General features: G+C 41.8%; 1 protein-coding gene across 4 annotated transcripts in view; it reads right to left on the bottom strand.

The window, feature by feature from the left end:
• dlg3 (discs, large homolog 3 (Drosophila)) overlaps positions 1 to 18,076 on the bottom strand; it is a 292,322-nt gene extending 274,246 nt beyond the window's left edge. For 3 of the 4 annotated variants that reach the window (XM_060927732.1, XM_060927733.1, XM_060927734.1), the window contains exons 1-3: positions 17,857 to 18,076; positions 15,071 to 15,202; positions 3,120 to 3,205 (exon numbers count right to left, since the gene is read on the bottom strand). In XM_060927732.1, coding sequence (XP_060783715.1) covers positions 3,120 to 3,205; positions 15,071 to 15,202; positions 17,857 to 17,872 — 234 coding nt within the window. In that variant the 5' untranslated portion in view covers positions 17,873 to 18,076. The remainder of the gene's footprint in view (positions 1 to 3,119; positions 3,206 to 15,070; positions 15,203 to 17,856) is intronic. The other variant, XM_060927735.1, reaches the window with a different exon arrangement.
• Positions 18,077 to 19,901: the final 1,825 nt, after the last annotated feature.

Here is a 19,901-nt window from a genome sequence, read left to right as displayed (position 1 = left end):
AATAAGCTAATTAAGGTCTGGAACCTTGGTAAAAGTTACTTGAGAACTCAAATGTACGGGGATGCCCAAACTTTTGCATGGTGTTCCTTTTCTTTTTTCACTCTCCAATTGTACAAAACAAAAATAATCCAGAAATCTTGCAGAAAATGCTGAAAAGAAATGTGTCGTCTTTACCTTTATGCCTTTTGGTGATCAGTTCATCTTCTGCTCACTTAACTATTCACAGTAACAGACATTTTCAATAAGGGTGCCCAAACTTTTGCATGCCACTGTATATACTCACCTTCAACTTTCTTAGGCACACAGGACCACTTTACCTGTACACCTGCACATTCATGCAGTAATCAGCCAATCATGTGACAGCAGCACCATGCAAAAAATTATGCAGATACAATTCAAGAGCTTTGGGTAATGATCACATCAAGCCTCTCTCATCAACAAGGTGTTTCCACTCATAGAACGGTCACTCACTCAATATTTTTGTTTTTCGCACCATTGTTTGTAAACCCTAGAGACTGTTGTGTGTGAAAATCCCAGGAGATTAGCCGTTTCTGACATACTCAAACCAGCTGACGCCAACTGGTATCATCATTGGTACCAGCTGGTTTGAGTATGTCAGCAACTGGTACCAATTTTCATGCCATGATCAAAGTCACAGAGCTCACGCTATTATTTCAGTCTGATGTTTGATGTGAATATTACCCGAAGCACTTGACCTGTATCTGCATGATTGTTGCATTGTGCTGCTGCCATGTGATTGGGAGATTAGATAACTGCATGAAATGTGCAGGCGTACAAGTGTTCCTAATAAAGTGGACAGCGAGTGTACCTACACACACACACACACACACACACACACACACACACACACACAACCATCTGATAAAAACTGATCAATAAAACATGTAACAAAGAATGAATGTGTGCTTTCTCAGGAATATATAGAGCGACACCGCAGGTCTCCACTGCAGTGTGGACTGGAGAAATAATCTGCAGTCCATAATATGTTCATCCCCAGTCGCTTTTACCAGATTAGAAATAGAAGTTGAGGTTATTTTTTCAACCGTGCCTATAAATATTTTGTTGCTCCATGTGACTGGACATTATAATTGAAGTACTTGGTGACATTGTTATGCTTCCCGCTGATGAGCACTCGATGCAGTCCTTTCTAGAAATGACTAATGCTTGGCTCCTTAATTCTTTCTCTCCATCTGTTTCACACTTACTTCCTTCTCGTTCATCTTCGCTGCACTCGGTTTTGATGTTTCGAATGTACCAAATCCTTTTCGTTTTTCACATACATGTTCTATAGGAAGATCATAAAGACTGAACAAAATACAACCCCGATTCCAAAAAAGTTGGGACAAAGTACAAATTGTAAATAAAAACGGAATGCAATGACGTGGACGTTTCAAAATTCCATATTTTATTCAGAATGGAACATAGATGACATATCAAATGTTTAAACTGAGAAAATGTATCATTTAAAGAGAAAAATTAGGTGATTTTAAATTTCATGACAACAACACATCTCAAAAAAGTTGGGACAAGGCCATGTTTACCACTGTGAGACATCCCCTTTCTCTTTACAACAGTCTGTAAACGTCTGGGGACTGAGGAGACAAGTTGCTCAAGTTTAGGGATAGGAATGTTAACCCATTCTTGTCTAATGTAGGATTCTAGTTGCTCAACTGTCTTAGGTCTTTTTTGTCGTATCTTCCGTTTTATGATGCGCCAAATGTTTTCTATGGGTGAAAGATCTGGACTGCAGGCTGGCCAGTTCAGTACCCGGACCCTTCTTCTACGCAGCCATGATGCTGTAATTGATGCAGTATGTGGTTTGGCATTGTCATGTTGGAAAATGCAAGGTCTTCCCTGAAAGAGAAGTCGTCTGGACGGGAGCATATGTTGCTCTAGAACCTGGATATACCTTTCAGCACTGATGGTGTCTTTCCAGATGTGTAAGCTGCCCATGCCACACGCACTAATGCAACCCCATACCATCAGAGATGCAGGCTTCTGAACTGAGCGCTGATAACAACTTGGGTCGTCCTTCTCCTCTTTAGTCCGAATGACACGGCGTCCCTGATTTCCATAAAGAACTTCAAATTTTGATTCGTCTGACCACAGAACAGTTTTCCACTTTGCCACAGTCCATTTTAAATGAGCCTTGGCCCAGAGAAGACGTCTGAGCTTCTGGATCATGTTTAGATACGGCTTCTTCTTTGAACTATAGAGTTTTAGCTGGCAACGGCGGATGGCACGGTGAATTGTGTTCACAGATAATGTTCTCTGGAAATATTCCTGAGCCCATTTTGTGATTTCCAATACAGAAGCATGCCTGTATGTGATGCAGTGTCGTCTAAGGGCCCGAAGATCACGAGCACCCAGTATGGTTTTCTGGCCTTGACCCTTACGCACAGAGATTCTTGCAAATTCTCTGAATCTTTTGATGATATTATGCACTGTAGATGATGATATGTTCAAACTCTTTGCAATTTTACACTGTCGAACTCCTTTCTGATATTGCTCCACTATTTGTCGGTGCAGAATTAGGGGGATTGGTGATCCTCTTCCCATCTTTACTTTTGAGAGCCGCTGCCACGCCAAGATGCTCTTTTTATACCTAGTCATGTTAATGACTTATTGCCAATTGACCTAATGAGTTGCAATTTGGTCCTCCAGCTGTTCCTTTTTTGTACCTTTAACTTTTCCAGCCTCTTATTGCCCCTGTCCCAACTTTTTGAGATGTGTTGCTGTCATGAAATTTCAAATGAGCCAACATTTGGCATGAAATTTCAAAATGTCTCACTTTCGACATTTGATATGTTGTCTATGTTCTATTGTGAATACAATATCAGTTTTTGAGATTTGCAAATTATTGCATTCCATTTTTATTTACAATTTGTACTTTGTCCCAACATTTTTGGAATCGGGGTTGTACAAGGTAGACTGGTGTCTGAACATACTGTTATCAGAATGTGAAACAGCAAATCAACCAGTATGTGCATGTTTTTGTCCAGGTCATAGTTTAAAAAATTGTTCACGAATTTCAAATATTTCACACAGTTATTTATTCACTACTTGTTAACAAGCCTTAATATTTTTAAGATGCTTACCTCCAACATCTCCTTAAGGTTGTTCTCTTTTGCTGCATTCTCTGTTGCATTTAGCTGCAGGGTCACCTCATAGCATTCTTGTATATCTGAAAATAATGAAATTAAAAATATATTGTCATGCTTATGTTTGTTTACTTGTTAAGCTGAGCTTAGTCATTCTAGAGCGGGCCTTTTCATAACTATGACAAACCACTGGCATAGCATCAAACACCACATGAAAGACAAATATTCGACGACTTCTTAATTAAGCATTATTGTCATAGTAACTGACAACAACAAAAGAGAACCCTACCGGCTGTGTGAAAGACCAAAGCGACTAAAATGTCAAGAACAAAGTCATAAACAAAGTCATGGCTCAACCTGTGCATCAGTCTTGCCATTGTACAGATCTATAAATATATTCCGGTAGCTCCATCCAAATTTCCTGCCCATACTGAGTTTAGATGGCCGCAGCAGTCACACTCACTAACAGAGAGGCTGTTAATGTGATCCACTGCTGATAATACAGTGAAGTACACAGCACATTCCACAGCTGGAAAATAATCAGTGTCAACACTGCAGGCCAAAACAGCGTTAGTGGTCCGGCGAAACTGGCAACACTGGCTATCAACTAATGACATATTTATATTTATCTACATCAATTGTCTAATTGATTCTTATATGGTCCTATGTATTAAACAGGTGGGCTATAATAGTTTGACCAAGAGACTGGTTACTTTGGAGAGCCTATTCAAAATATTTTAATCTTAGTCGGATACATGGGTGGTGCAGTGGTTAGCACTGTTGCCTCACAGCAAGAAGGTTCTGGGTTTGAGCCCAGTGGCTGACTTTCTGTGTGGAGTTCTCCCCGTGTCTGTGCGGGTTTGCTCCGGATTCTCCCACAGTCCAAAGACATATGGTTAGGTTAACTGGCTACTCTAAATTGTCCATAGGTGTGTGTGTGTGTGAATGATTGAGAGGAGAAAACCTCTATAATAATCCAGTAGAAGGCAACAGGAAACCACTCCTGTAATTCTTCCCTAAAGACTTTGATGGCTGAAGCCGTCAGAGCGGCCACGTTACTGCACTGATATGCCAGATCAATAGATATTCAGATACACAGTCTTTTCCTTTCTCGAGTAAATTTGGGGACCTGAAGAGGCCTGAACAGTTGCTAGCATTGTGTGGAACTGTTTTTTCTGACTGTCAATTAGCTTCTGCTGAAATGCTGACCATTCCTGCTCTTATCCACTTTATTTTTTTCGCGGTGCAGTTTTCATCAAATCCTGCGCTCTGATTGGCTGGCGAGTGGGTCCATATCCTACGGTACGGACCCCAGTTACGGACCCTGGTTACGGACCTCTGGCGACTCGCTCGTTCACAACAACAACAAACATAGTAGAAATTTTTGTCAACATTTATCTTTTTTTATAAGATTTATTTATAAGATTTTTATCAAAAATCTTATAATTTTTTGCCAGCATTTCTCAGCATAATAGCATTAATTTTACATCATGGATAGAGATAACGACAGTCGTCACAGCAACAGCGAGTTCTACTACCCTGAGGAAGAAGAAATAAAACATTTCAGGAGAAAGCTAAAAACCTGTAACTGTTGCTAACACCGAGCAAAAACATGGCTGAATCCTGAATGACTCAGTTTTGTATAAATAGGGGACTACTGTACATAAGCGGCAAAATGTAGTTTTTTTCCTGCCATGGAAGTGCACTTGTATACTGAGGAGGAAGCCATTTGCATTACATCCGTGAATGAGGATTCAAAACAGTGGCTCGCCTCGGCTCGGTTTTCCCTTTCGGGCACTCTCGTTTTCTGTTAGAATTTGGTAAAGAAAAAATAAATATATTATTTACCAGCTTATGGTCGGTCCGTATGGTGAAATACCGTGACCTTGGCCTTGAATACCAACCTCGGCCCAGAGGGCCTCGCTCAGTACTTTCAAGACCTTGGTCACGGTATTTCACCATCCGGACCTCCCAGCTGGTAAATATATTATATTTTCTAACTTTGCTGGCGTGATTCCCTAAAGTATAAACAAATAAGTAATTTGAACACTGTTAAGAGGGTTTTAACAAATAAAAACATTTGACATTTAATGCAATTCTCTTCCCACAATCATCATTCCTGACAGTCCCTTGCCATCCTTCTTTTTGTTGTGTCCCTGAATGCGGCAAGGTCCTCCAATGCACACCTTTATTTGCCTCTAGATGCAGCTGTTGTTGCTTGAATGCTCCAGCAGCCTTCATAGCAAAAAGTCATTAAAGATTCAGGAAGCTTTAATAACACCACATTAAATGTTACGAAAAATACATTTTTTTTTAAACATTACCTAAGACATACAAATTAAAGGAAACAGTGGCTCTGTTATGATATTGGGGCATTTTCCTAGAATGCTTCAGCTCCAAATGTCCTCTCAAATCATCTATATCCTATAATGAAGCACTTCTACCCTGATGGGAGAAGTCTTTTCCAGGATAACAAAACTCTATCCACAGGGCATGAGGACTCACTGAATGTTTGATGCAGATGGTAATAATGGAAATTATGCGCTATGGCCTTCACAGTTCCCAGATATCAATCCATTTGAACACCAATGAGACATTTTGTAGTCACATGTCAGACATTGCTCTCCACCATCAGCATCAAAACACCAAATGAAGGAATCATTTGGAAGAATGGTGTTCTTCCCTCCAGTGCAGTTTTAGAGACAGTAGAATCTGTATCAAGGTGCACTGAAGCTGTTCTCCTTGTGATGGCCCAACACCTTACTAACACATTTTATGCTTTTTTCCCCCCTTTAATTTGCCATGTCTATACATAAGAAATACTGTGTTTACAGCCATATGAGCCATGGAGTACAGCAATACAAGAAATATTTTGACCATTCAACATTTAAAAGCTCTTTAATTACCCGAGAATGCTAAGCAATAAATGAATGATAAACAATCCAGGGGTGCAAATCCGATGTCAGGATTGGGGGGGGGGGGGGGGGGGGGGGGGCACACAAAAGTGATTTTTTTTTTTTTTTTGCCCGTATGCAACTCATACCATGCAACCATAAATCACAACTTCGTAGAGGCTCGCCACATCATTCAAAAAGTACTGCACAGGGAATCATTTGTCTGAAAATACATTTGTTTGTACAATTTTGAATAATTTAGGGGATTTTTATTGGGGGGGACAATTCATGTTTTTCAGAAATTGGGGGGGGGGGGGGGGGGGGGGGTCATGTCCCCCCCGGGATCTGCACCCATGAAACAATCTATACCATGCTGTTCTGCTAATCCAGCTCACATCACCTCACACAATCTGCAGTTCTATGCCTTTTGCCATTTACTATACCCCATACCTGGATTTATTTCAGCTATAAATCTTTGCCCCATTGCCCTCTTCTCCATCTTTATTCTTCACCTCTCCATTCTCATCTTTATTCTTCACCTCTCCGGTCATTAACCATCCAGGGCATATGGTCACTAATTATGAACTCAAAATACAAAGCCACCCACAAAACTAATGATATAGTGTTCCTTGCTGCTCTACTATGTTAAAGTGAAACGTTTTATTTACGACTCCCACAAATATGTCCCATTACAAAAGTGCCTCCAGAAAGAGCGTAGCATTTGCAAGGACCTAAAAGAAAATCTGAGCAAAAATTCCAAGATTTGTGGTGTGCGTTATTTGTGCATGAGCGGGTGTTGGGGGCCGTGTCGATGTCCCCCAGAGGTGCATTAGGAAAGACAGTAGAAGAATGGGGGCTATGTGACTCATCATGGCTGTGTCTATGTAAGTCTGTGTGTGTGGGAAGAGAACACAGTGTAGGAGGTAGTTATGTTGCCCAGCTGGCCAGAGTGAGATGAGAGAGGGAGAGAGATAAAAGAGGCAGAGAGACAAAGTAAAGTAAGTAAACTACAACCTAAATGAGCAGGGCTCGCCTCTAAACAAAGCATGATTAAAATATTCAGCTTTGTAATGAATAGAAAATGTTGAAATGTGTCACAAAGAGACATGGGTATTTAGGAAAGTTCTAAGAACTCTGTCTTAGAACATCATGTAGGCAGTAATGATGGAGGAAAGGAAAGAGCACACCAAAAATAAATTCAGTCCTAATTGAAATGGCAGGAAATACCTGCATTGGTCCTTATGAGTTCATTTTCCTAATTCTATGACACTCATCACCACATCTTTTAGCTGAATGCATTAAATACGAAAACATGCCACATTTCTTACTTGCATAAAAGAATGTTCAACAAACATTCACTGAATGTACATGCAACAGTTGAATATAAACTGTTGTCGCATAGTTTAACATAAAAATCATGACTGAATAAAAGAATAATTCCAACAGTCTTTCTGAAACCACGTTTCCACTCCCAATTAAAACCGCACACATTCCTGGACACAAACCAAAATGTACAAACGTCTCCCTCATTAATTAACCAGTCACAGTTCCCATATTTAAGCAGATCTACTTTCTTTGCAAAGAAAACATTCGCGTTGGTCATAAATTAGAATGTACAAACTTGTATCCTTTTGGCTAAGAAAATTGCAGTCAGTATGGATAAGTCTTTTCCATACGAGGCCCTGACAGGGGTCGCTACAGCACCTCTTCTGTGGGTACTACGCCTTCCCCTGTGTTTTGTATGTTTAGGAACAAAGAGATGAGTCTGCTGTTAAGGAAACCTTTGTTCAAAATTGTGCAATCATGCAAACATCCCATCAAGCATCCCAGCCGCTCTCTCCACCTCCCACATAGCACAGAGGTTGGCTTGTTACAAGCCGAAGTGCAGTTTTCCAATAACATTACCATAATTACAGTGTCACCTATGACATAAGGCTGTATAAAACATACAGAAATGAACTGTGTTAACTCCTTAAACTCCTAGGACTTCAGACTCACAATTTTCAGTCTCATAATTACAGACAGTACCAGTCAAAAGTTTGGACACAACTACTCATTCACAGGTTTTTCTGTATTCTGACAATTTTCAACATTGTAGAACAATACTGAAGACAACAAAACTATGAAATTACATATGGAGTGCACACACACAAATTTTATATATACCCACACATACACACACACAGTGTCTTGCAAAAGTATTCATCCCCTTTGGTGTTTGTCCTGTTTTGTTACATTACAAGCTGAAATTAAAATGGATTTTTGGAGGGTTAGCACTATTTGATTTACACAACATGCCTACCATTTTAAAGGTGAAAATTGTTGTTTTACTGCGACACAAACAATAATTAAGATGAAAAAACAGAAATCTGGAGTGTGCATAGGTATTCACCCCCTTTTGGATGAAACCCCTAAATAAGAGCTGGTCCAACCAATTCACTTCATAAGTCACATAATTAGTTGATTAAGATCCACCTGTGTGCAATCAAACTGTCACATGATCTGTCACATGATGTCTGTAAAAATCAACCTGTTCTGGAAGGACCCTGACTCTGCAACACTACTAAGCAAGCAACATGAAAACCAAAGAGCACTTCAAACAGTGTGTGTGTGTGTGCGCGCATATACAGGTGGTCGTCAACTTACGACCTATGCAACTTACGACCGATCAACTTTACGACCGTCTGGTTATGACTAGCAAGTGTTTCCCAGCTGAGCGTACGACATTTTCTGCCCCAGCTCCTGGCAGCGCCCAGCATCCAGCCTCTCGCCGCGTACAACAGTTTCCGCCCCAGCTCCTGGTTTATGAAACGAGCAAATCCTCCCGCCAGCCCGAGCGCTGCAACAGCTGATGATGACGTAGACGACCCACAGCCAAGCACCAGTGATGCCAGCGGTCACAAGCTTTATATTTTGCTATGTATTAAATTTGTATTTTGGTATGTTTCAAACTAAAATGTTTTCTATTTTTCACACCTGTATTTAATTTTTTTTGTTTTGCACATATTAAACGAATTGTACTGTATGCAGTGTAGTATGCAGTGCTTGACTTAAACCAAATAATGAGCCAAGGTAATGAAATAAGAAAATGTTGATAAAATAAGACTTTAAGATGATTACAATATCATTACACATCACAATATACTTACGTTCATTTAACATAGGCCGACTTATGACCAGATCGGTTTACGACCGGTCAGTCGTAACCAAACGCAGTCGTAAGTCGACGCATACATATATATTAGTGCTGTCAAGCGATTAAAATATTTATTCGCGATTAACGTTGCGACTGTCATAGTTAACTCACGATTAATCGCAATTTAATCGCACATTTTTGTCACATGAAAAACCATGTAATTCTCTTATCAGCATAAAAAAGTGAATGGGCTTGCTCACGGTTCGAACTACGGGGGTACTCGGGGGATCCGAGATCCCCTGAAACAGACATGAGATCCCTTGAAAACATGATTTGGGAAATGTTGGGGGGTCTCTAAAATATTGGCAAAATGATGTTTATTGACATAGCAATCGTGTGTAACGGGAAGTATTTGCATATCCGAAGTGAGCGCACGATGGAGATCCGCGCTCTGAGACAAGCGCAAGCACCCCCCCCCCCCCCAGGGGAAAAAAGGGACCCCCCGAAAATATTGGCATAGTTCGAACACTGGTTGTACCAATGTTTTTTTTTTCTATTGCAGAGCATAACACGTCTTGTCACAGCCACTGCACTGGAGCCGCCGATGGGAAAACGAAACCTAAGCCGAGCACCGTGGCTCTTCGGGTGAGGGCAGAGGACTCTGGCTGTGCGGGGCGTGGCATTACAGTCCAGCTGCTATCGTTTTTCTAAGCAAAGTCTCTGTTCCAAGTTCCTGGCAGTTTCAAAAGCTTATGAAAAACCTACATCATGTCACAGAGCGTTAATCTCGCGATAAAAAAATTATCGCCGTTAAAATTGAGTCAAGTTAACGCGTTAATAACGCAACATTTTTGACAGCACTAATATATATATATATATATATATATATATATATATATATATATATATATATATATTCTGAACCAGCGTCATGAGGTAGTCACCTCAATGCTTTTCAATTAACAGGTGTGCCTCGTCAAAAGAAAGTGGAATTTCTTGCCTTCTTAATGCGTTTGAGATTGAACAGTAAATAATAAAAATACAGTAAATAGCCCTATTCCACAACTGTAGTAATCCATATTATGTCAAGAAACACTCAACTCAGTAAAGAGAAATGACAATCCATCATTACTTTAAGACAAAGTGTCTTAATTAATAAAAGATAAACCACTGAACTATAAGGTGTGTCCAAACTTTTGATTGGTACTGTACCTCTCCTAACATTTTCACTGTAGTTACTGAATAATTCACAGTAGGTACTGAGTAATATGCTTCAAAGTGAATATCTGAATAATGAGTCTGGTGTTTAAATGAATAATACACAAATGTTATACTAATAGATTAAAAACTTACAGATTTAGAGACATACACCATAGACATTCTTAAGCAGTCAGTGTAACATGTTTTTGAAATTATGCTATAGTTACAAAAAAATTCCCTCTTCACAAAAGACTACAAAAAGACCTGAAGGAAGTTAAAATCATTTCAGAAAATAAAGGTGATAAAAGAGTTCAGGGACAAAGTTTTATTTTTTGACACATGTATCAGCCAGGAATACAAAAATATGGTTTTCAGTAATCTGACTGCATGTATGATTAAAAAGCAGCTCACTGTTATGTATGACAATAGGCTTAGGCCCTGGAATAACCTATCAAAACCCAAATAAAGACAAATACCATTAAAGGTAAGATCATGTTCCATTCATGCTCCCAACATGATACCGGTCCAGAATCTGTGCTGATTAAAACCACGTTTCTAACAGGCAAACCTAAGTTGACCTCGGTCTCTTCTGTGCCTGAGAGACAACATAAGTCTCTCTCCCACACTACAGTATGATCCCACCCTGTGTGAAGATAAGCTGGTTTCTATCCTTCCTATGGAGAATGGCAGTCATTCACTTTCCAATAACAATCCAGGCTTTTTTCAGAATGTGTCAAATATTTACAGTTGTGGTCAGAAGTTTACATACAGTGACATGAATGTCATCTTGGATATGAATGTCATGGCAATATTTGGGCTTTCAGTCATTTCTTTGAACTGTTCTTTTTCTGTGGCAGAATGTACAGCATACATCTTTAATGAAAAAAAACCCACTAGAATTTGGTGCACAAGCTTTAATTTTCTTTGGGTTTTCTGAAATCAACACAGAATCAAAATTATACATACACGGTCAAAAATATACATACAGCACACCTAATATTTGGGTAAAATGTCTCTTCGCAAGATTCACCTTGACCAAACATTTTTGTTTACCATGAACAAGCTTCTGGCAGAATTCTGGTTGGATATTTCATGAGTCTTCATGGTAGAATTGGTAGAGTTCAATTAATTTTTTTTTCTTGGCATGGACTTGACTTATAAGCACGGTCCATATATTTTCAATAGGGTTGAAGTCAGGGCTTGTTTGAAGCTTAATGTTAGCCTGCTTTATCCTCCACAACCAGCTCTGATGTGTGTTTGGGTTCATTGTCCTGTTGTAAGTCCCAAGTCGTGTTCAAGTTTCTAATGGTTTATGCTGAGGAATTCTGAGGTAGTCCTCCTTCTTCATTATTCCATCCACTTTGTGCAATGAACCAGTTCCACTGGCAGCAAAACAGCCCCAGAGCATGATGATCCTACCACCACCACCAGCTGGTACAGTGTCCCTCTGTACATGATCATTGTGGCCAAACAACTCAATCTTTGTCTCATCTGACCATACAGCTATCCTCCAAAAGACTTTTTTCTTTGTCTGTGTGGTCAGCTTCAAACTTTACTTAAGCTTGAAGGTGCCAGTTTTGGAGCAGGGGGTTATTTCTTAGATAGCAGCCTCTTAGTCCATGGTGATCTGAACTGTAGACAGTGATCCATCAGCTTCCGGTTCATGGCAGGGCTGTGCCATGGTGGCTAACAGGTTGTTCCTGACCATCCAAACCAATTTCCTTTCAGCTGAGGGTGATAGTTTGGGTTTCACTGAAACAAAGTGGCTTGGCAAAGTGACTACATTTCACAATAACTTGGATACAATTGTTTGAACTGATCTTAGAATTTGCAGTTGTTTAGAAATGGCTCCAAGAGACATCCCAGAGATGTATATACCTGCAATCCTCTTTCTCAGATCTGCATTGAGCTCCTTGGACTTCATTTTACTGTGTGTTGGTCAATCCAATGAGTGCTATAACAAACCCTTTTTATGAAGGCGCAGAGAAGCTACCAGCTGTAGTCAATCATGATCACTAACAGGAAGTTAAAGCGACCTCGGCCTTGGCAAGATAAAAGTCATTTATTAATGACTCTGAATTATTTTAATTTATTAAGCACCTCTGAATTAATAATCTTAGTGAGTGTATGTAAATTTTTGACCCTGTATGTATCATTTTGACCCTGTGTTGATTTCAGAAAACCCAAAGAAAATTAAAACTTGTGCATCGAATTCTAGTGTTTTTATTTTTAATTAAAGATGTATGCTGTACAATTATTCTGCCACGGAAAAAGAACAGTTCAGAGAAATGACTGAAAGCCCAAATATTGCCATGGCATTCATATCCAAGATGACATTCATGTCACTGTTTGTAAACTTCTGACCACAACTGTATCTGCAGCTAGGACCTTCTCAGGTTATGCACTGAAATTATCTTGCGTGGTTTCTAAATCCTTGATTCAACTACTGACAGGATAATTGAAAGCATTTACATTATCTGTTAAACATACATGCAATTGAATGACAACCAACCCCCCCCCCAAAAAAAACAACCAACCAAAAAAAAAAAAACCACAAAAGCACTTAGCCCTCTATTATAAACACTCAATTGCAAAAGTATTAAAGAATATATGAGGAGCAGCAAAGTAATTACCCAGTGCTAATGTTTTTGCTTCATCAGAATCTTATCTGGCGAGGACACAAACTAATTAGTAAGCCAGCTAACATCACCTGGGATTTTGAATGAAGGGAGAACCTGTCCCCTCCATCACTACAGGCTCATAGCAACCCAAACTAAACTAACAAGAGTGCCTTGTCCTTTTTCCTAATAGGAAAGTTTCATTACGGTATGGGACATGTAATTAAGAAAACACATATCCATATATTGATGGAATTAAATTTCACATGTACTGAAGGGTGATCCACAATTGAGGTGCTATTTAGCCCTTGTAACTCTTAAAAATTAAACTTTATGTTAAATTGTGTTAAGCCATCTCAGGCAACAGTGGGTCTTATTTATCAAGCTGGATATGAATGGATTTGTATGTAAATCATTCATGCAAACAAGAAATGTGACATTCATGAAACTGCTAATTGAGTAGGCAAGCATCGCATTGAACACTCTCTCTCCCAGTTAAGACAGTCTTAACTTTGCAGTGCTTTTGTGAAACTCAGCCTTGATCAGTCAATATTTAAAAAGAACAATACACCCTGATTTTCTTCTTCCCATGGTCTTCAGGAAATCCCGATGACTTCCTACTGAACATATTACTTGTGGAATATTCCATAGGGGTGAATACAGTCAGGTGACAGGGTTGAGGGAATGCTGTGGCACACAACTAAGGCTACGTTTACATTACGTCGAATCAGCGGATCATCAGATTAACATTCTTAAAACGATTCGCGTTTACACTAAAACCGTTAGCCGTGCACACAGCAACACCAATACACGGATACGCTCGGCTCCGCAGGCATCCTGCGCTCCAAATCACTCCGCCCTGAACAGCGAGTGCCCTCTGGAGGGTGCGCACTCCGGCCCTGTGCAGCTCACACAGCGTGCGAGTGAAGTGCACAAGCCACGATTCGGGACTGAGCCGCTGTGTGTGTGATCCCAGCGCATATCACTTACCACTTGCAAGTGGAAGGATGGCAAGCCTAAAGACAATCATAACTACACAATGGGCAGTATTTGCATCAGTATTTGCAGTATTTTCATACTTTTATACTCTTTAATGAAAGGTGATACAAGGCAGAAGTCCGCGCCGTTTTTCAGCAGTCGCGTCACATGACCAACGCCAGCGAATCAGGAAGGTGGATGTCACAGTGACGTTGTCCAATGAGGACGCCAGCTAGAGCTCAGCACAGCGTATTCGCGTATTCTCAATGTTTACACAGCACCGGACCAGATACGATCTAGATTGAATACGTGGACGCTGGCGGATTCCCGTTTCCCGGCTTTTCCAGGTGGTTTAATGTAAACGGACAGTGCATCCGCGAAGAAAACGAGACAGATACGGTCTAATGTAAACGTAGCCTAAACTGGGGTGGGTTTCCCAAAAGCCTCTTAACACTAAGAGCATCTTAACTAGGAGAGATTGTGATGCTCGCTCTACCATTTAACAATGATCTCTGTACTACGATGCTTTTGGGAAACCCACCCCTGGACATTTTTGATAACCTTTAATGGATTCCTTGTGCACATTAATGCAAAATAATAAAGACTGTGAAGTATTTTAAGGATTAGGTTTCAGAGTAGTGTAGTTACAGTAGGTAGAGTCAGGCATAAATGCTATTGTCTAAGTGCTGTCAAGTTATTCATCTGTTTTATATATATATATATATATATATATGCGCACACAGGTTGTGTGAAGGACACTGTTTAAAAAGATTTTTACACATTTCTAAATGTAATATCAATGGGGAACACCAGTCGTGGACGACCCTGAAAGATTAGGAGTGAGCATGAGCAATATGCTACATGAGCTTGGGGAACTATGGCATTTTTGGAAACTTTTATGCATACCAGAATGGATTTTTGAGACTGGATGATTACATAATAACTAAAATACTGGGCTGAGTCCCAAACCAGAGCATACCAGAAACAGATTTTTGCAAAGCCAAATATTTTCTTGCGACAAGGTGATTTCACATGGAATGTGCTGAAGTCAGTGTTATTCAGCACAAAAATGATAAGGCTTAATGTGTCCAGAGACATGATTCACCTAGAAACATATCTTACCCAACAGAGCCTTAAAGAGCTGGCTGCCAAAGATAGCAGAAACCTTGCCCACACTGGTCTTTAGAGCCTGTTCCTCTGGGCTGGTCAGACTAGCCTGATACTGCCTCAGCAGCCCAACGGCTCTCTCAGTATCTGCAAATAGAGGGAAAGAAACGTGGCTATACGTTGCCTGCTTATAGCTTTAGATCGATATGAGGTCGAAAATGCTACTCACAATTAAGGGCATGAAAGACAGCTCAACTACCAGTGGAATAGAATTAAGAACGACACATCTGAAGTTTTCTCCATTTTCTCTGATTCCACTCATGGTAAAAGTTCTGTATCAGTATTTATTGTACTGTGGGTAAATGGGGGGGCACGGTGGTGCAGTGGTTAGCGCTGTCGCCTCACAGCAATAAGGTCCTGGGTTCAAGCCCAGTGGCCGAAGAGGGACTTTCTGTGTGGAGTTTGCATGTTCTCCCCGTGTCTATGTGGGTTTCCTCCGGGTGCTCCGGTTTCCCCGACAGTCCAAAGACATACAGGTTAGGCTAACTGGTGGATCTAAATTGGCCGTAGGTGTGAATGTGAATGGTTATTTGTCTCTGTGGGTCAGCCCTGCAATAACCTGGCGACTTGCCCAGGATGTACCCCGCCTCTCACCCATAGTCAGCTGGGATCGGCTCCAGCTTGCATGCGACCCTGTAGAACACAATAAGCGGCTACAGATGGTGGATGGAAGTCTAAAGTTTCTCCATTTTCTCTGATTCCACTCACGGTATTAGTTCTGTATCAGTATTTATCGTACTGTAGTTAAATGGGGCGGCACGGTGGTGTAGTGGTTAGCACTGTTGCCTCACAACAAGAAGGTCCTGGGTTCGAGCCCCGTGGCCGGCGAGGGCCTTTCTGTGTGGAGTTTGCATGTTCTCCCCGTGTCCGCGTGGGCTTCCTCTGGGTGCTCCTGTTTCCACAACAGTCTAAAGACATGCAGGTTAGGTTAACTGGTGACTCTAAATTGACCGTAGGTGTGAATGCGACTGTGAATGGTTGTCTGTGTCTATGTGTCAGCCCTGTGATGACCTGGCAACTTGTCCAGGGTGTACCCTGCCTTTCGCCCATAGTCAAGTCAAGTTTATTTGCATAGCGCTTTTAACAATAAACATTGTCGCAAAGCAGCTTTACAGAATTTGAACGACTTAAAACATGAGCTAATTTATCCCTAATCTATCCCCAATGAGCAAGCCTGTGGCGACGGTGGCAAGGAAAAACTCCCTCAGACGACATGAGGAAGAAACCTCGAGAGGAACCAGACTCAAAAGGGAACCCATAGTCAGCTGGGATAGGCTCCAGCTTGCCTGCGACCCTGTAGAACACGATAAGCAGCTACAGATGATGGATGGATGGATGGATGGATGGATGGAAGTCTAAAGTTTTCTCCATTTTCTCTGATTCCACTCACGGTATTAGTTCTGTATCAGTATTTATCGTACTATAGTTAAATGGGGCAGCATGGTGGTGTAGTGGTTAGCACTGTTGCCTCACAACAAGAAGGTCCTGGGTTCGAGCCCAGTGGCCGGCGAGGGCCTTTCTGTGTGGAGTTTGCATATTCTCGCCATGTCTGCGTGGGGTTTCCTCCGGGTGCTCCGGTTTCCCCCACAGTCCAAAGACATGCAAGTTAGGTTAACTGGTGACTCTAAATTGACCGTAGGTGTGAATGTGAGTGTGAATGGTTGTCTGTGTCTATGTGTCAGCCCTGTGATGACCTGGCAACTTGTCCAGGGTGTACCCCGCCTTTCGCCCATAGTCAGCTGGGATAGGCTCCAGCTTGCCTGAGACCCTGTAGAACAGGATAAAGCGGCTAGAGATAATGGATGGATGGAAGTCTAAAGTTTTCTCCATTTTCTCTGATTCCACTCACGGTATTAGTTCTGTATCAGTATTTATCGTACTGTAGTTAAATGGGGCAGCACGGTGGTGTAGTAGTTAGCACTGTTGCCTCACAACAAGAAGGTCCTGGGTTCGAGCCCCGTGGCCGGCGAGACTGTGTGGAGTTTGCATGTTCTCCCCGTGTCCGCGTGGGTTTCCTCCGGGTGCTCCGGTTTCCCCAACAGTCCAAAGACATGCAGGTTAGGTTAACTGGTGACTCTAAATTGACCGTAGGTGTGAATGTGAGTGTGAATGGTTGTCTGTGTCTATGTGTCAGCCCTGTGATGACCTGGCGACTTGTCCAGGGTGTACCCCGCCTTTCGCCCGTAGTCAGCTGGGATAGGCTCCAGCTTGCCTGCGACCCTGTAGAAGAGGATAAAGCGGCTAGAGATGATGGATGGATAAAAGTGGCCACAATGAGTGACATCCTGCACAAATCAAAATAGGACTTAGCTGAGGTAATGTTTAATTGTACACCTGTCCGACATTTTAAAATGTTCTCCTGTTGCTGTTCCTGTTTGTTCAGTGTAAACAGTGGGGTGACAGCGTGTCCAGCTGTTTTATTTACCAAAAGTGGGCGTTAATTCAAGCACAGAGACATCAACACCGAGCACTGGACTCAAACCTACACCCGAAAAAAACAAACAAAACTACTTTTCTTTTATACACTAGTGTGTGATATAGTCTAAAAAGACATTTGTCCACTACTTCCTGTTTCCCAAGGAACTTCTTCCAAGAGCACAAAATAACGAAGAAGAACCCACTGCCAACAATGTGGCGAAGTTTTAAAGAAGTACAGTAACGTATTAGTCGTTTCTCATGGAGGAACAGCATACAAGTTAAAGTAAAAAGTTACTGAGCCAAAGTTAGCAGAAGGAACTTACCGTGTTTATGGACCATCGTGAACAATTACAGTTAGACAGTGCACGCATACAGGGTTAATATTCCCAGATTAACTAAATGTTTCACATCAGTTAAAGACCAGTTTCGCTCACAGTTTTCACACTTTCTCCGAGTTATTTCACTTTTAAGACCATGAAAGACTCAACTCTGACCGCTTTATGGACACGTAGGTAGGGGCAGAGACCAGCCCAGCTCTCTCTCTCTCTCTGTGTGTGTGTTGCACTACAGAGAGAGAAAGATGATGCACATGACTAACCTGATCTGACTGAGCAGGTCGTTAATGTCTCCTTATAAGACAAACATGTTTTATGGCTCTGTTTTGTTAGTTTAAAGAACAAAAGTTTACTTCATTGAGAGATTCCAGATTTCAAGCACTCACCTACTATTAACTTTCCCTTATTTACACAGGTGAGGAAATTGTTAGAGAACAAAAGCTTTATAAATGTGAAACTAAGCTGAGGGTGTAACTTTTTAACTTTTTTTTTTGCCAGACAGACTTGGTGTAGTTTTAGATTATAAACAGATCATAGTCTCCATCTAGTGGTGAGTAGTGGTGACAGCCTCTTTGTAAAAGGACCAAGAAGGTCCGGGTTCGAGCCCAGTGGCCGACGAGGGCCTTTCTGTGTGGAGTTTGTATGTTCTCCCCGTGTCTGCGTGGGTTTCCTCCGGTTTCCCCCACAGTCCAAAGACATGCAGGTTAGGTGTGAATGTGAGTGTGAGTGGTAGTCTGTGTCTATGTGTCAGCCCTGTGATGACCTGGCGACTTGTCCAGGGTGTACCCCGCCTTTCGCCCGTAGTCAGCTGGGATAGGCTCCAGCTTGCCTGCAACCCTGTAGGACAGGATAAGCGGCTACAGATGATGGATGGATGGAAGTCTGAAGTTTTCTCCATTTTCTCTGATTCTGTTCACGGTATCAGTTCTGTATCAGTATTTATCGTACTGTGGTTAAAAGGGGTGGCATGGTGGTGTAGTGGTTAGCACTGTCACCTCACAGCAAGAAGGTCCTGGGTTCGAGCCGAGTGGCCGACGAGGGCCTTTCTGTGTGGAGTTTGTATGTTCTCTCCATGTCTGTGTGGGTTTCCTCCGGTTTCCCCCACAGTCCAAAGGCATGCAGGTTAGACTAATTGGTGACTCTAAATTGACCGTAGGTGTGAGTGTGAGTGTGAATGGTTGTCTGTGTCTATGTGTCAGCCCTGTGATGACCTGGCGACTTGTCCAGGGTGTACCCCGCCTTTCACCCGTAGTCAGCTGGGATAGGCTTCAGCTTGCCTGCGACCCTGTAGGACAGGATAAGCGGCTACAGATAATGAATGGATGGATGTCTGAAGTTTTCTCCATTTTTCTCTGATTCTATTCATGGTATCAGTTTTGTATCAGTATTTATCGTTCTGTGGTTAAAAGGGGTGGCATGGTGGTGTAGTGGTTAGCACTGTCGCCTCACAGCAAGAAGGTCCTGGTTTCGAGCCGAGTGGCCGATGAGGGCCTTTCTGTGTGGAGTTTGTATGTTCTCTCCATGTCTGTGTGGGTTTCCTCCGGTTTCCCCCACAGTCCAAAGGCATGCAGGTTAGACTAATTGGTGACTCTAAATTGACCGTAGGTGTGAGTGTGAATGGTTGTCTGTGTCTATGTGTCAGCCCTGTGATGACCTGGCGACTTGTCCAGGGTGTACCATGCCTCTCGCCCGCAGTCAGCTGGGATAGGCTCCAGCTTGTCTGCGACCCTATAGGACAGGATAAGCAGCTACAGATGATTGATGGATGGAAGTCTGAAGTTTTCTCCATTTTCTCTGATTCTATTCACGGTATCAGTTCTGTATCAGTATTTATCGTACTGTGGTTAAATGGGGCAGCATGGTGGTGTAGTGGTTAGCACTGTCGCCTCACAGCAAGAAGGTCCTGGGTTCAAGCCCAGTAGCCAATGAGGACCTTTCTGTGCGGAGTTTGCATGTTCTCCCCATGTCTGCGTGGGTTTCATCTGGGTGCTCTGGTTTCCCCCACAGTCGAAAGACATGCAGGTTAGGCTAAC

This window comes from Neoarius graeffei, chromosome 8, assembly GCF_027579695.1.
Source record: "Neoarius graeffei isolate fNeoGra1 chromosome 8, fNeoGra1.pri, whole genome shotgun sequence".
Taxonomy (NCBI): Eukaryota; Metazoa; Chordata; class Actinopteri; order Siluriformes; family Ariidae; genus Neoarius; species Neoarius graeffei.
The sequence above is the reverse complement of the archived record's forward strand: the minus strand, read 5'-3'. Positions and strand labels throughout refer to the sequence as shown.